This window comes from Pelodiscus sinensis, chromosome 18, assembly GCF_049634645.1.
Source record: "Pelodiscus sinensis isolate JC-2024 chromosome 18, ASM4963464v1, whole genome shotgun sequence".
In the NCBI taxonomy this organism is placed as follows: Eukaryota; Metazoa; Chordata; order Testudines; family Trionychidae; genus Pelodiscus; species Pelodiscus sinensis.
The window spans coordinates 28,560,214-28,576,162 of NC_134728.1; the positions used below are offsets into that span (position 1 = coordinate 28,560,214).

Here is a 15,949-nt window from a genome sequence, read left to right on the forward strand (position 1 = left end):
TAATACTACTTTGATATTCCATGTCCACTCTCTATCAATGACTTTGCAGGTTCTATTTGCTCAATTTATAAATCACAACAAGATTATTGTGGTCTTTATGGCAGGCTGAGGCTAGTCTGTGAAATTAAATCTTATGTTCATTCTGTTTTATATTTCATCACTGACAATAATGATTATGGAGTTTCATAGTAGTTTGCCATTCTAGGTGACAATGTATGTGGCATACATGAATACAGCTGTTCCTTCTGTAGCAATATTGGTTCGGCAATGTTCAGAGTTGAACGATCTTTTAGTGAGGTCAGTGAACCAATAGACATGAATCAGAGATAAATTTGGGAACAAGCTTGCATGGCAGAATGACAGGGTGGTCATGGCAGTGTGTAGGCCCAATGGGAGTTGTGGTAGGAGAAGGAACACTAAGCTGGGGAGAGAGATACACTGGAGGATAGGGTCCAGAGTGACCTAGACAAATTGGAGGATTGGGCTAAAAGAAATCTGGTGAGAGTCAAGGACAAGTGCAGAGTTTTGCATGTAGGGCAGAAGAATCCCATGCACTGTTACAGGCTGGGGACCAAACTGGCTAAGTGGCAGTTCTGCAGAAAAGGACCTCAGGATTACAGGAGATGAGAAGCTGGATATGAGTCAACAGTGCCCTTGTTACCAGGAAGGCTAACAGCATATTGGGGTCCATTAGTAGGATCACTGCCAGCAAATCTAGGGAAGTTATTATTCCTCTTTATTCGGTTCTGGTGAGGCCACATATGGAGTATTGTGTCCAGTTTTGGGCCCCACACTCCATAAAAGATGTGGCAAAGGGCAATGAAAATGATTAGGGGGTTGGGGCACATGACTTACGAGCAGAGTCTGAGGGAATTGGGCTTATTTAGTCTGCAGAAGAGAAGAGTGAAGGGGAATTTGATAGCAGCCTTTATTTACCTGAAGGAGGGTTCTAAAGCAGATGGAGGTACTACTATTCTCAGTGGTGGCAGATGACAGACCAAGAAGCAGTGAACTTAATTTGCAGTTGGTGAAGTGTAGGTTGGTTATTATTGTTTCACTATGAGGGTGGTGGAGCACTGGAATGGGTTGCCTAGGGAGATGGTGGAATCTCCATTCCTATAGGTTTTTAAAGCCAAGTTTGACAGATGCCTGGCTGGAATGATTTATTTAGAATTGGTCCTTCATTGAGTGGGGGCAAGAGGTATGGATAGGATGATCTGTTGAGGTCTCTTCCAACCTTAGTCTTCTATGATTCTGTGATTCCTAAGAAAGCACAAGTAGATGCCCACACTGGTCACACAAGCGCACCACCCCACAGGCTGTTTCATTGGGAGATGCTATAGCTACAGGTGAATTGCCACTTTTCTTGCTTTTTGCAGAGCATGAGAACTGTGGTTGTTCCTTGTCTTTGTGCAAAGTATGTACAGAGGCAAAGGCACTTTGCCAGCTACCCACCCTATTGGCATGCACCTATGCTAGGGCCACGGGTACTTGGTCCCACACTTTGTTGTAAAAAAGTGCCATTTGAACAGTTACTCTTTGAAAAATGTGTGGTATTGTTGCTGTCGGAGGGAGCAAGCTGTTGAGCCACACACAATGCCCTACTGTCACTTCCAGAACACACATGGCATAATGCATCATTGTTACTTATGGTAACTTATGCAATATTCATTACACTTGAGACATATACAAGATTATTTAAAGACATAAGTGCTAAGAAAATCCTGCCGCAGATTACTGAAGCAGTACAGGAGCAGCAAACAGAGCTGTAAACAGGGGAGTTTGTGTGGGAGTTCTGTTGGTATTTGGTTTTGTATTTGTATTGTTTGTATGTGTAGAGGCTTATAGGGGTAGTGTGCTGGGAAAGAAGCTGATCCCTGATTAGGGGACGGGGCTTAATTGATTAGGGGTCCTATAAAGGTAGCCTTCTAGTCAGGCAGAGGCATAGATAGTTACAGCGGCACAGGAGCCAGCAAACAGAGCTGTAAAGAGGGGAGTTTGAGTGGGAGTTTGTAAGGGGAGTTTGGATATTGGAACTTGATTGAGGTTTGTTTTTGCTGTGGAGGGGGTGTTTTTGTCTGGTTTTGTGTTCACCCGACTAATAGGATTTTGGTGAGAAAGTAGCTAAAACACAGAGGCAGTAGTGGCCATGGCCCAAGTAGTAGAGAACACAAGGAGGATGATTGGATGTGGTAGCTGCGGTATGTACATGATTCTGGAGGGGGTACCTGAAAGGAGTTTTGTTTGTATGAAGTGCCGCCTGATAGAGTTGATGGAAGAAAAGATCCGAGGACTGGAGATGCAGGTGGAAACGCTGGTCGAGTTTAGAAGGGGGTTTGAGCAGATGATGGAGCAAAGGCATGACATGGCTCAAGGGGAAAGCTTAAATATGCGGATGGAAGCAGGACCAAAGGCCTCAGAGGGGGGATTGCTGGGCGACGAAAATGGACAGTGGAAGCATGTGACTCAGAGAACCAGGCAGAGGAAAAGATGGGCCAGTGAAGGAAAAATAGAGCTCAAGAACAGGTATGTGGAGCTGGAGAATGAAGAAGGGGTACAGCAGGTAGATAATGAAGATAGAAGGGTAAGGAAGAAGAGAAAAGTGGCTAGTCCCATAGATAAAGGGGAAGAGTTAATGGAGACAACACCAATAATGAGCATTAGGAGGATACAGGATGGGTTAAAGAGGATTACAAGGGAAAATAGGAATAGCAAGGACTTGCAGCCAGAGTAACCAAGAGATAGATCAGAGAATCACACTGTCACTAGGAAAAGGCAGGTCTATGTGATTGGGGATTCCTTACTGAGAAGAATAGATAGGCCAGTAACCAGAGCTGATTCAGAGAATAGAAGGGTGTGCTGTCTGCCAGGTGCTAAGATACGGGATGTGGAACTGAGGTTGAAGAGGATTATTAAGGGAGCAGGAAGGAATCCGTTGATCATCCTTCATGTAGGAACAAATGATACAGCTAGATTCTCGCTGGAACAAATTAAGGGAAACTATGCTAAGCTGGGGAAGACGCTTAAGGAAATTGAGGCTCGGGTGATCTTTAGCGGGATTCTGCCTGTTCCTAGAGAAGGGCAACTAAGATGTGACAGGATTATGATGATCAATAGATGGCTTAGAAAGTGGTGTTATAAGGAGGGCTTTGGGATTTATGGTCACTGGGAGGCATTTATGGACAGAGGACTGTTCTCTTGGGATGGACTTAACCTAAGTAGGGAGGAAAATAGACTTCTAGGATGGAAGCTAGTTCAACTGATTAATAGAGCTTGAAACTAGGAATTTGGGGGGGACGGTTGGAAGATGTCCAGGTAATCTCTACGCTAGATTTTAACACTGAGAGGGAGGAAAACGAAGTAAGAAAGGATATAGCTGGGGTAGGAGAATGTACATGAGGAAGGGTAGGGTGTACACTAGTCTAATAGGTCATATTGGAGGTACAATGTCCGTGCCAAATTGGGTAAAGAATGTGAATGAGGCCAAACAGCAAAAATTAAGATGTTTGTACACCAATGCGAGGAGCCTAGGTAACAAAAAGGAGGAACTAGAGCTATTGGTCCAGGAAGTAAAACCAGATATTATAGGAATAACAGAAACATGGTGGAATACTAGGCATGACTGGAGTACAGGTATTGAAGGGTATGTGCTGTTTAGGAAAGACAGAAATAAGGGTAAAGGTGGTGGAGTCGCATTGTACATCAAAGATGAGGTAGATTGTAAAAAAATAAAAAGTGATGGAATGGAGAAGACAGAGTCCGTTTGGGCAAAAATCACATTGGGATAGTGCTTGGGGTGTGTTATAGACCACCAGGATCCAATTTGAATATGGATAGAGACCTCTTTAATGTTTTTAATGAAGTAAATACTCATGGAAACTGTGTAATCATTAAGGATTACAAATTAAGGAAATTAGCTAGGGAAGTTGATTGGACTAAAGAAATTGTGGATCTTGAGGTGGAGGAGGCCTGGAATTATTTTAAGTTAAAGTTGCAGACGCTGTCAGAAGCCTCCATCCCAAGAAAAGGGAAAAAATGTATAGGCAGGTGTGTTAGACCAAGCTGGATGAGCAAGCATCTCAGAGAGGTGATTAAGAAAAAGCAGAAAGCATATAAGGAGTGGAAAATGGGAGGGGTCAGTAAAGAAAGCTACCTTATTGAGGTTAGAGCATGTAGAGACAAAGTGAGACAGGCTAAAAGTTAGGTAGAGTTGGACCTTGCAAAGGGAATTAAAACCAATAGTAAAAGGTTTTATAGTCGTTTTATAGTCATATAAATAGGAAAAAAACAAAACAAAAAAAAAGAAGTAGGACTGCTAATTACTAAGGATGGAGTGGAGGTTAAGGATAATCTAGGAATGACCCAATATCTGAAAAAATACTTTGCTTCAGTCTTTAATGAGGCTAATGTAGAGCTTAGGGATAATGGTAACATAACAAATGGGACTAAGGATATGGAGGTAGATATTACCATATCTGAGGTAAAAGCCAAACTTGAACAGCTTAATGGGAGTAAATCGGGGGGCCCAGATAATCTTCATCCAAGAATATTAAAGGAACTGGCACATGAACATGCAAGTCCATTAGCAATTTTTTTTAATAAATCTCTAAACTCAGGGGTTGTACCATTTGACTGGAAAATTGCTATATAGTTCCGATTTTTAAGAAAGGGAAAAAAAAGCGACCCGGGTAACTATAGGCCTGTTAGTTTGACATCTGTAGTATGCAAGATCTTGGAAAAATTTTTGAAGGAGAAAGTAGTTAGAGACATTGAGGTTAATGGCAATAGGGACAAATTACAACATGGTTTTACACAAGGTAGATCGTGCCAAACCAACCTGATCTCCTTTTTTGAGAAAGTAACAGATTTTTTAGATAAAGGAAATGCAGTGGATCTAATCTACCTCGACTTTAGTAAAGCATTTGATACAGTACCACATGGGGAATTATTGGTTAAATTGGAAAAGATAGGGATTAATATGGAAGTTGAGAGGTAGATAAGCAACAGGTTAAAGGGGAGACTACAGCGGGTTATATTGAAAGGTGAACTGTCAGGTTGGAGGAAGGTTACTAGTGGAGTTCCGCAGGGATCAGTTTTGGGGCCAATTTTATTTAATCTTTTTATCGCTGACCTTGGCACCAAAAGTGGAAATGTCCTGATAAAATTTGCAGATGATACAAAGTTGGGAGCTATTGCCAATTCAGAAAAGGATCGGGATATCATCCAGGAAGATCTGGATGATCTTGTAAATTGGAGTGATAGCAATAGGATGAAATTTAATAGTGAGAAGTGTAAGGTTATGCATTTAGGGATTAATAACAAGAATTTTAGTTATAAACTGGGGACACATCAGTTGGAAGTAATGGAGGAGGAGAAGGACCTTGGAGTCCTGGTTGATTATAGGATGACTATGAGCCGCCATTGTGACATGGCCGTGAAAAAGGCTAATACGATCTTGGGATGTATTAAGCAAGGTATTTCCAGTACAGATAAGGAGGTGTTAGTGCCATTATACAAGGCATTGGTGAGTCCCCATTTGGAATACTGTGTGCAGTTCTGGTCTCCCATGTTTAAGAAGGATGAATTCAAACTGGAACAGGTACAAAGAAGAGCCAGTAGGATGATTTGAGGAATGGAAAACCTGTCTTATGAAAGGAGACTTAGGGAGCTTGGCTTGTTTACCTTAACCAAAAGAAGGCTGAGGGGGGACATGATTGCACTCTTTAAATATATTAGAGGGATAAATACCAGGGAGGGAGAGGAATGATTTAAGCTTAATACCAATGTGGACACAAGAACAAATGGATATAAGCTGGCTAGTAGGAAGTTTAGACTTGAGATTAGAAGAAGGTTTCTAACCATTAGAGGAGTGAAGTTCTGGAACGGCCTTCCAAGGAAAGTAGTGGGGGCAAAAGATCTATCTGGTTTCAAGATTAAACTAGATGGGTTTATGAAGGGGATGATTTGATGAGATAACATGATATTGGTAACTAATTGTCCATACATTATCAGTGGTAAATAGGTCAATGGAGGGATGATAGGAGTTACTATAGAGAACTTTTTGGGTGTCTGGCTGGTGAGTCTTGCCCACATGCTCAGGGTTTAGCTGATCGCCATATTTGGGGTCGGGAAGGAATTTTCCTCCAGGGTAGATTGGCAGAGACCCTGGAGGTTTTTCGCCTTCCTCTGTAGCATGGGGTACAGATCACAGCTGGAGGATTCTCTGCATCTTGTGGTCTTCAAAGTATTTGAAGGCTTCAATATCTGAGATATAGGTGAGAGGATTATTCTGGTAGGGGTGGGTGAGATTCTGTGGCCTGCGTTGTGCAGGGGGTCAGACTAGATGATCATAATGGTCCCTTCTGACCTTAAAGTCTATGAGTCTATGAGTCTGACAGAGTCACTCTTCTGACCTCAACAACATGGCAAGATATGTAAGGCATTCATACTGTAAAGCATAATCTGCCTGTAGGGGGAGGTATTTGCAGTGCTAGTGATGGTATGGATTCAGTGGACATAGGCTAAAAAGATAGCTTGGGTTGGCTTTGGTTTTAGACGAACACAAAATTATTGTTAGTTCAGATCTGGGCTCTTTTCCCTTCCTGAGTGGCCTTTTTTTTGTAAAAACTTTCGAAACTGCATCTAGACTGCTGCCGTGTTCTTTCAAAAGTAAATCAAAAGACTGCGGCAGTTTTTTCGACTGCGGAAAACCTCATTTTATGAGAAAGGGCGCCTTTTTTCGAAAGCACTCTTTCGAAAAAAGGCGCTATGTAATGCAAACTGTGCTTTTTTGAAAGAGAGCATCCAGGCTTCCTAGGTGCTTTCTTTTGAAAAAGATGCTTGCTTTTTCGAAAGTACTGGTTGTAATCTAAACACTCTTTTTTGAAAGAGGCTTTTTCGAAAGACGCTTGCAGTCTAGATGTAGCCTTTTTGGCCTGCTGTTTTTGGTAAGGTGTCTGTTTTGTGTGTAGTTTTCAGGAGTATTGCTAAACAGCATGCTATCACAGCAAAGTCTAGGTCTTCTAGACATTTGACAGCTACTCATATTGTGCCAATACTTGTGTTGCTAATACACATCTTCAATATCCAGTCTATAGGAGTGTCAAACAACTGCAGAGAAAGAATACAGCCTAATTTCATTTGTGTGTGCACATTAAATCACTTTGATGTCTTGTTCACTCTTACAGCTCACTTTGCATCACTGTACATACACTTGATGAAGCTTTCAGTTGGAATTCTGCAAGGTGGAGTAATATATGCTGATGCAAGCTGTCAAATGCCTTTTAAAAATCCATTAAATGTGAGAATAAGCCTGCCATTTGATACATCCTTCTAGGATGGTCTTTTTGTTAATATCTAGTCTATGCAGGATCTCTTGGGCCTGAATCCAGCCTGTTCTTCCCTAGATTTTCCATCCATTGCCTCTCTCACCCTGTGTATTATCACACTATAGGGGTATGTCTACACTGCCACCCTACTTCAAACTAGGGTGGCTAATGTAGGCATTTGAACTTGCAAATGAAGCCCGGGATTTAAATATCCCGGGCTTTATTTGTATGTTCCCAGGCGTTGCCATTTTAAAATGCCCTATAATTTGAATTACCTGCCCCGTAGTTCCTCCTGCAGGGAGGTTTAATGGTAATTCGAATTAGGAGCTTTAATTCGAACTACCTAGTCCATGCCACGTGTAACCGTGGACAGGTAGTTCGAACTACCGGGCATTTAAAAATGGCGGCGCCCGGGAACATGCAAATAAAGCCCGGGATATTTAAATCCCGGGCTTCATTTGCAAGTTCAAATGCCTACGTTAGCCGGCAATGTAGATGTACCCTAGATGACTTTCACTACAACCAAGAACAGTGTGACACTTCTCCAGTAGCTGCAGTTACTCTTTGGATATTCTGGCAATTATTCCAAGCATCCACTGTTTCATTTGAATGGTATGTGAAGTACTCTTAGCCTTTCTGCTGTGATGTGATCATCTCTTGATGTGTTTTTTTTCATGTTTTTAACTGCAGCCTGTACTTTTGACATCTCTGTTTGAGTGATGTTGGTCAGGTTCATGTATTTCATCACACTAGGTGCTGAGCTAGGACTGGGTCTATTGAGAACTTTGAAATGCTCTGCCCATTTGTTGTTCTATTCTACCTCAGTTGTAAGCATATTTTCTGTTTCCACACAGGTTTTAGTCAATTGGTAAACAGTATGGTGATTTCACTACAATCAGAGTAGCAGCTTCATCTGCCAGTTCTTCAACCTATCTCTGTTTATCTTTTTCTTGCTTTTCACTGCTTTGTCTGCTTTGTTGTACTCTTCATTTGTATTTTCCAATATTCCATTGGTGTTAACATTGAAGAATTTTCCACTGAGCGCTTGTCTTTTCTCAAGAAGACACCACATCTCTTGGCTTATCCAGTTCTTCTTGCTCTGTTTATATCAATATCCAGCTATGTCTGCTGCAACTTGAGTCTCATTGTCTCTGAACTCGGCCCATTTTTCTTCAGGTCCAGTAGGTGCCTTACCTTGTTGTGTCTCTGCCAGTGCCACAGTTTTGTTCCTTAGTTCAAGATGGAATTTCTCCCTTTTGTACTGTTTTGGTTTTTTTTTCAGCTCCATGCTTTTGATTTTCTTGGCTGCTTCCTGTTTTAAACCTCTGTTTTAATTTCATTTTGGTAATGCAAAGATTCCGGTCACTAAGCCTTTCCATCTTGGACAGATGACCTGCCATTTGAGTGGAGGCAGATGTAACCCGTCTGTTTTTTGTTTGTTTGTTTGTTTGTTTGTTTGTTTGTTTGTTTTGCCATCTGGTGAATCATAGAATCATAGAATCGTATGGCTGGAAGAGACCTCAGGAGGTCATCGAATCCAGCCCCATGCCCAAAGCAGGACCAACCCCAACCAAACCGTCCCAGCCAGGGCTTTATCAAGCCAGTCAAAACTTCTAGAGATGGAGAAGTACCTCCTCAGGTAACCCATTCCAGTACTTCAGCACCCCCCTAGTGAAATAGTTTTTCCTAATATCCAGCCTAGATCTTCTCCACTGTAACTTGAGACCATTGCTCCTTGTTCTGCCAACCCTCACTACCGAGAACAGCCTCTCTCCATCCTCTTTGGAATGCAATGGTTGTTTATGTATGTCGTTATGAGAGAACAGGGTGCTTGGACACCAACCACAATTTAGTGAGACTCTGGCCATTCTGGTTAATTATCTCTAATTGGGTCTTCTTCATTGCTCTTACCCTTCTGTGGTTATCATATTCTTCATTACATTAAAATCCCTTATCACGAGGAGTAAATCCTGTTTTGGTATTCTTTGTAGTCATATATGTCAACATATATCACTATGGGTGCGTCTACTCAGCACCCTGAAGTTGAAATAAGATACGCAATTTGCACTATATAAATTGTGTATCTTATTTCGATTCTATTTCAATATAGCTGTTTTGAAATTTGGCGCATCTACACAGTGCCAAATTTTGAAATAATGCCCTATTTTGATACATCCCTTAACCCTCATGGAATGAGGCTTATAAGGATGCCGAAACATCCTTTATGATTGACATTGTTAGGACTGGTTTGGAATGTGATGAATAGTGGTTGGTTAATAGCTATTCAGTTTATAAGTGTTTTTCTCATATAATCTGTCATCATGAGCATTATTTCCTTTGAGCGTATGTTGGCCACTATGACTTGAATCAATGAGATGTTTCTTCTCTTGCTTGAAGCGTTTCTATCATTCTGCTGTCACTGATGCCCAGGATTTCAAGTCTGTAATTGTCCATCTCCCTCATGACCTGCAAGATCTTTGCTGGTTGAAATATTATTCTCACATTCTCATACTGATTTTGAAATGTTTTCTTGCTGCCAGCATCAAAGTTTTCAGGATCGTGGTTTCCAGAGACTGGTTTTCACTAGGAACTTTAATGCAACATGTGGAGTTGGTAGTATTCTCTGCTGAGCAGTCATTTTTAATACAATGGTAGCCTGGTTTCATTTCCAGAATATAAATGAGAGAAGGTTTTTGTGTTTTATAAGGCTATCTGGGACAAACGACCACATCAAAGTGCAGCAGGCAAGATTAACTGTAACAGTGGTGCATGCAAATTAGGTGTATAATTACATGCATCTTTTGTGTATGACAGTAGGCTTCTCCGCCTTTTGTTAAACTGGTAAAGCCCATTAATCAATCAGTCCCTTATGTTCTCTTACACAGCAGCAGAAGAAAAATTGCTAATATGTTATCTTTGTAACCTCATAACAGTTACTTAGGCTATGTCTACACTTGGAAGGTTTGACAACAAAAGTGCTGTCAACGTGTAAAAGTCAGCAAAAGTGAAAACTAGTCAAACTGTTCTTCTGCCTTCCATTGTAGACATTTGATGGCCACATGGCTATTTCCTCTATCAATAGATAGAGCAAAGCAATGTGGGTAAGCATTCCACAGGGCAATGTTGTGGGAAAGCAGAGCTTTTTAGGATACTTTCTGAGTTTTCCTATAACAGTCTCAGCTGCTGGGAGCAGCATCATGAATAGCTCTGTGAGCTCTTCATGCTGAGGAATGTCAATGCAGAACAACAGTCTCTCCATACCTTCCCCTGCAGTGGCAGTCTGCCTGTTATGTGTTCCTAGCAGGTCAGAATAGGAGCATTCCAATTATTTGCTCTTTTTGTTTGTTTCCCAAATGGAGCAGCTCACTCAGATATCAGATACTTCCCAGAACTTTGAAAGCGGAGCAGTGCATGCCTACAGTGCAGCAGAGATCACAAAATGCTGAGCACAGCCATCAGAGCAGGCATTGTGGGATATTGGCAGAAGCCAGTTCTCTTGACAAACCAAACAACAGAGTCCACACTGGCTCTTTGTTGACAATAAAGGGAAGGGAAAACAACAACAATCTCTCACGAAGTGGAAGTTTTTTGTTGCCAAAACTGGGTATTTTTCCTGACAAAACTTGCATTGTAATGTGTATGCTCTCACTGTTTTGTCAACTGTTTTGGTGACAAAACATGCTGTCATAGATAAGGCCTAAGTGGAACAACTGTCCACAAGCTGACTAATGCAAAGTGTTTAATAGAAGAGGAAGAAGGTGCAAAAATTTTCAGAGATAACATATGAAGAACAGGCTACTTGACTTGACTTGACTTTACAAATTTGTTTGTTCTAAATGGACAAATAACAAAATACCCTGACAATCTCCTCTTTTTTTTCAGGAGACCAAAATAAATTGTATCCGACTGGCAACAAAAGGTATGTGAGACTCTTCCTCCTGGCTGCAAGCTTACTACTGATACAATGCAAGCACAATGGTGACACAAGTTACAGTTATCATTTAAATAGTGGGCCTCATTTAAAGTGCATGTGACTCATCCAGGCAAAATATGAGTTTCCAAAACCACCTTCTTTTATGTATTGTCTGACTGAGTTAGTCTCCTAAAATAGTAGAGTAGCTGCAGCAGCACAATGGCTTAGACTTGGTATGTACTTAGGTGGCTAGCCCTAGTTGCTACTCCTATGCTATGACTGAACTGCTGTTGTTAGAGTTCTAACTAAATCAAAGCTAGCAAGTGTAGATCTTCCCAGCTCTTTGTTTGATGTAACCACAGAGTCACGTGGAGTGGATGGGTTACTCTGCCAACAAAGGAATCAGTAAATGAAAGTATTTGTAGCAAAAGTAGAGGAGTCACTGGAAAACAATTTCCTCCGCACACACAAATCCTCTATCTGAGCACCCCTACAAAGGATAGGTTGCTAACTCTGGGATCTCTCACAAGTGTTATTGCATCTTCTGAACTTTAGGCCAGATATTTTTCTCGATTACAGGCAGTCCCCGGGTTACGTACAGGATAGGGACTGTAGGTTTGTTCTTAAGTTGAATTTGTATGTAAGTCGGAACTGGTACATATTGTAGAGGAAACTCTAGCCAAACATTTCTCCAGAGCTCAGTTTTATTCTCCCACACCTCACTTCCCTCAGTCCTTTATTCTCAAGCTGAGGTGACTGCTGAGAAAAGCCGCTCCGCGTCTCCCTGGTCTGCTGGGGGGAATCAGCTAGTGCGGGGTTGCCTCACTCCGTTTGTAAGTAGGGATCCGATGTAAGTCAGATCCATGTAACCCGGGGACTGCCTGTATACTGTTGTAATCTGAAGTAACTCCATTAATGTCTGTGGAGTTACTCCTGATTTAAATCAGTGAAATTAGCAGCAGAATTTAACCCTCTATTTTTCATTGCACTGCCCTTTTCTTATTGCTGGTTTTCCTTGGAACATTGAAAAAAAGTCTCTGCTGATTCCTTCCAATTTATTGCCTCTTGTCACTTCTGCTACTGCACTCTCCTGGAGGTAAGAAGCACCATGGAACCTTGAAGCACCAGCTGACAGCTTCCCATTAGCAGAAGAGGATACTTCCACATGGGAACAGGCCATCTACCACATCTAGAGCCATTTGCAATTCACGAAGGATATCTGGAGATCGGATAAGTCTGGCAATAACTGGGGTGGTAAATAACTTGTGTCACCATTGTAAATCCAAAGAGGATGAGCCATCTCCCCCTCCTTTGCTTATGGCTCTACTGCTGTTAAATGTCCCTTAACCCTTTTTATTGTTTTCCTCTTTAGAGGTTCTTCATCCAACCGTCATTGTAATTACTATCTCTGAGTTCCAAACTTTCTATGTCTCCAAATCTCGTTTGCCTCCCCCATCACTTTATCTGAACCTTGAATTACACTTTCATTTCAGATACATTCTCTTGGCTTTCTGGTGGTAAAAGAAAGTTTGGATGAGAGAGGGCAATAGGGACAGATAAAGGGTAGAACAAGAAGTTACACATACTTTGCCCAAAATGTGACTTCAGTGTCTTCTAAGATTTATAAAAGTCTGAATAAATTAATTTTTTAAAAACAACAAGGAGAACCCACTTTTTACCCATGAAAGCTTATGCCCTAATAAATCTGTTAGTCTCTAAGGGTAGGTCTACACTAGCTCGTTAATTTGAGGTAAATAGGCAAATGAGGCGACCGGAGTTACAAATGAAGCCTGGGATATTTAAATATCCCAGGCATTATTTGCATGTTCCCATCCAGTCGCCATTTTGAAATTTCACTAGCCTGAACTCACTGCCACGTGGCTACATGCAGCAGTGAAACGTTAATTAGAACTAAGTCTTTAGTTCGAATTACTGATTCACTGCCATGGGTAGCCGCGCAGGTACGCACAGCAGTGAAACATTAATTTGAACTAAGCCTTTAGTTCGAATTAACGTTTCACTGCCGCGGGTAGCCACACGGCAGTAAGTTCAGGCTAGTGAAGTTTCAAAATGGCGACCGGACGGGAACATGCAAATAAAGCCCGGGATATTTAAATCCCGGGCTTCATTTGCAACTCCGGTAGCCTCATTTGCCTACCTAACTCGAATTAATGAGCTAGGGTAGACATACTCTAAGGTGCCACAGGTCTCCTCATTGTTTTTGCAGATACAGACTAACATAGCTACAGGTCTGAGACTTTCGTTTTTCAAAAGCCACAGTTACGTTTTTTCACCTCTGGAGTTCCTAGTTCTGGGACTGGGTGTGGGAGAGCTGCATTACTGTATTTATTGTCCAGACAAATGCAGGAAGTACTATTTTGCAAAAAAGCAGGAAGTCCTGTTCTTGTAACGTCTCTTGGTTAGGGAGGTGTGTTTAGGTTTGGATAGTTTGCTATAGGTTTAAATAAGCATTTGAACTTTGAAATGATTTTCCAGATTCATCTTATCTAATTATCCCTTTTAGGATGAGAACTCTCAGATGAGCTGCATTAATAATAGACATAATAGGGATGGGTAGGGTCTCACAAGCCACTTAGAATCATTGTCTCATGGTAATCATGGTGTTCAGCATTGTTCTTAGCTGGCAAGAATGAAAAAGATCAGGAGTTTGCTGTATAGGGCAGCAAATACATTCTCGTGCGTGTGAGAGAGAATGCTCATTCGCTTGCAGGTGACATTACTTTTGATTAACAGGGAAGTTTCTGTATCTTGAGGCTTGAGCTTTGGGTTGGGATTTTTTTTGGTAATTTGCTTTTCATTTTTGTTCATGTACTTTTCCATATGTGGGTCCTTCTTTTTTCCTTTGATGTGGTGTGGGGATGGGGAGATGAAATGAGCTGTACATAAAGTAGAGCACGGGAATAAATATGAGATTCCTATGAGGTAACTTTATGCCATACTACTCTGGCATATCTATAGATACATAGTTGACTAGGACACTCCAGGATTATGTTGCAGCATCAATGGATTAGTATTTCCAATGACACATTTGTTTATGTCTACAAATGGCACTTTTGCAGATAGCAGGAGAAAAAGGGGATTGCTCAGTGTGAGGAGTTGAACATATAGAAAAATATATCCGTTCTGTGCTTTAGAATCTGTCTGTGGTTTCTGGTACCCAAATGTCAGGAGATTGTTTCTCCTCCTGGTATTAAATCTTTACAAGTCTATAGAGCCATGCTGCTGTACAGCCTGGTGTAAGAAAAGAGGCACACACCATGTTTGTAAATATGTTGCACATCTCTGCTACTAGAGCAATTGCCAGGTGTATTTGCATAATTATAATTAGATTGTCACTATGGTAAAAAATATACTCTTAGAATGGCTCCATCTTACCCAGCATATCCCATTGTATCTTGAGCATTATCAGCAAAGCTGGCACTAAAGTGTGACTACAGTGTCTTTATAGAAAGTGTTATCAGGTGCAGAAAGCATAAGCTTTCAGATTCCTAGCTGTCTTGACAGCACTGGCAATTAGAAAGTTCACCTTTGATAAGGGCCACAGAATGACCAGTTTGTTTGGGAGCTGGTAAGAGAATAGATGTGGAACTCCTTAGTGTCCTTTTATGAACTCCCTTTTCTTTCTTACATATATTTTACCCCAGAGAAATTCCATCAGCTTCAGTTGAGTTACTCCTGATTTACACTGGTGAAAGTGAGGTTAGAATCAAGACCATTAACTGTGCTTAAGTCTGCCAGATAGTCTCTTAAACTGTCATTAACAGGGGCAGTAAATTTGAATGTGAGAATAATTAAACAATAAGACTTGTCAGGTAGTGTGTTACCGGGAGATTATAGCACATTATAGCCAAAAGGCTCCGGATCAAAAGCCAAGTACAGGCAGTGCCCGGCTTACATCGGATCCCTACTTACAAACGGGGTGAGGCAACCCCGCACTAGCTGCTTCCCCCCATCAGACCAGGGAGACGCAGAGCGGCTTTTCTCAGCAGACACCTCAGCTTGAGAATAAAGGACTGAGAGAAGTGAGGTGTGGGAGAATAAAACTGAGCTCTGGAGAAATGTTTGGCTAGAGTTTCCCCTACAATATGTACCAGTTCCGACTTACATACAAATTCAACTTAAGAACAAACCTACAGTCCCTATCTTGTACGTAACCCGGGGACTGCCTGTATCTTTAATTACTTGAGAGGTTCAACAAACCATTCTGTTGTCATTGTTCCAGCAGAACAGGGAAGACATTTGTCTTTAACTTCAATTCTCTCAGAAAATGAGACACCCCTTCTTAAATTGCTTAAGTTTAATGAATAAATAATGAAAGCCAAGTGTTTCATAGCAGACTAGTTTGCCCGAGTCCTGTTGTGGTGTCATTGAAATTTCTTGTTTAGCATGAAGTTTCAGACTGGCCCTTCATTTTCATTTCAGTTAAGCTCTGTTCATGGACTCCTTACTTGGAAATAAGGAATTACCTATAGCACTAACTACTATTGGGCAAGGTCATCTTGTGAAGGCACAGGGGAGGGGAGGTCCAGCCTTTCGCCGTCTCACACACATGCTTTGTTCTGCAGCCTGCTTTTCCTAAATGTACCCAGTGCTCCTTTTGAGAGAAATTGACCTCAAAAAGAGGTTCAGAACAAGGCTGGTGGACCCTTCATGCCCCCAAATGACTTAGTGGGACTTAAGTGGTGAA

The 15,949-nt window shown here is 41.5% G+C and overlaps 1 protein-coding gene across 7 annotated transcripts in view; it reads left to right on the forward strand.

The window, feature by feature from the left end:
• PTPRT (protein tyrosine phosphatase receptor type T) overlaps positions 1–15,949 on the forward strand; it is a 1,030,325-nt gene that overhangs the window by 809,984 nt on the left and 204,392 nt on the right. For all 7 annotated transcript variants that reach the window (XM_075901349.1, XM_075901354.1, XM_075901347.1 and 4 more), the window contains one exon: positions 11,211–11,247. In XM_075901349.1, the coding sequence (XP_075757464.1) occupies positions 11,211–11,247 (37 nt within the window). The remainder of the gene's footprint in view (positions 1–11,210; positions 11,248–15,949) is intronic.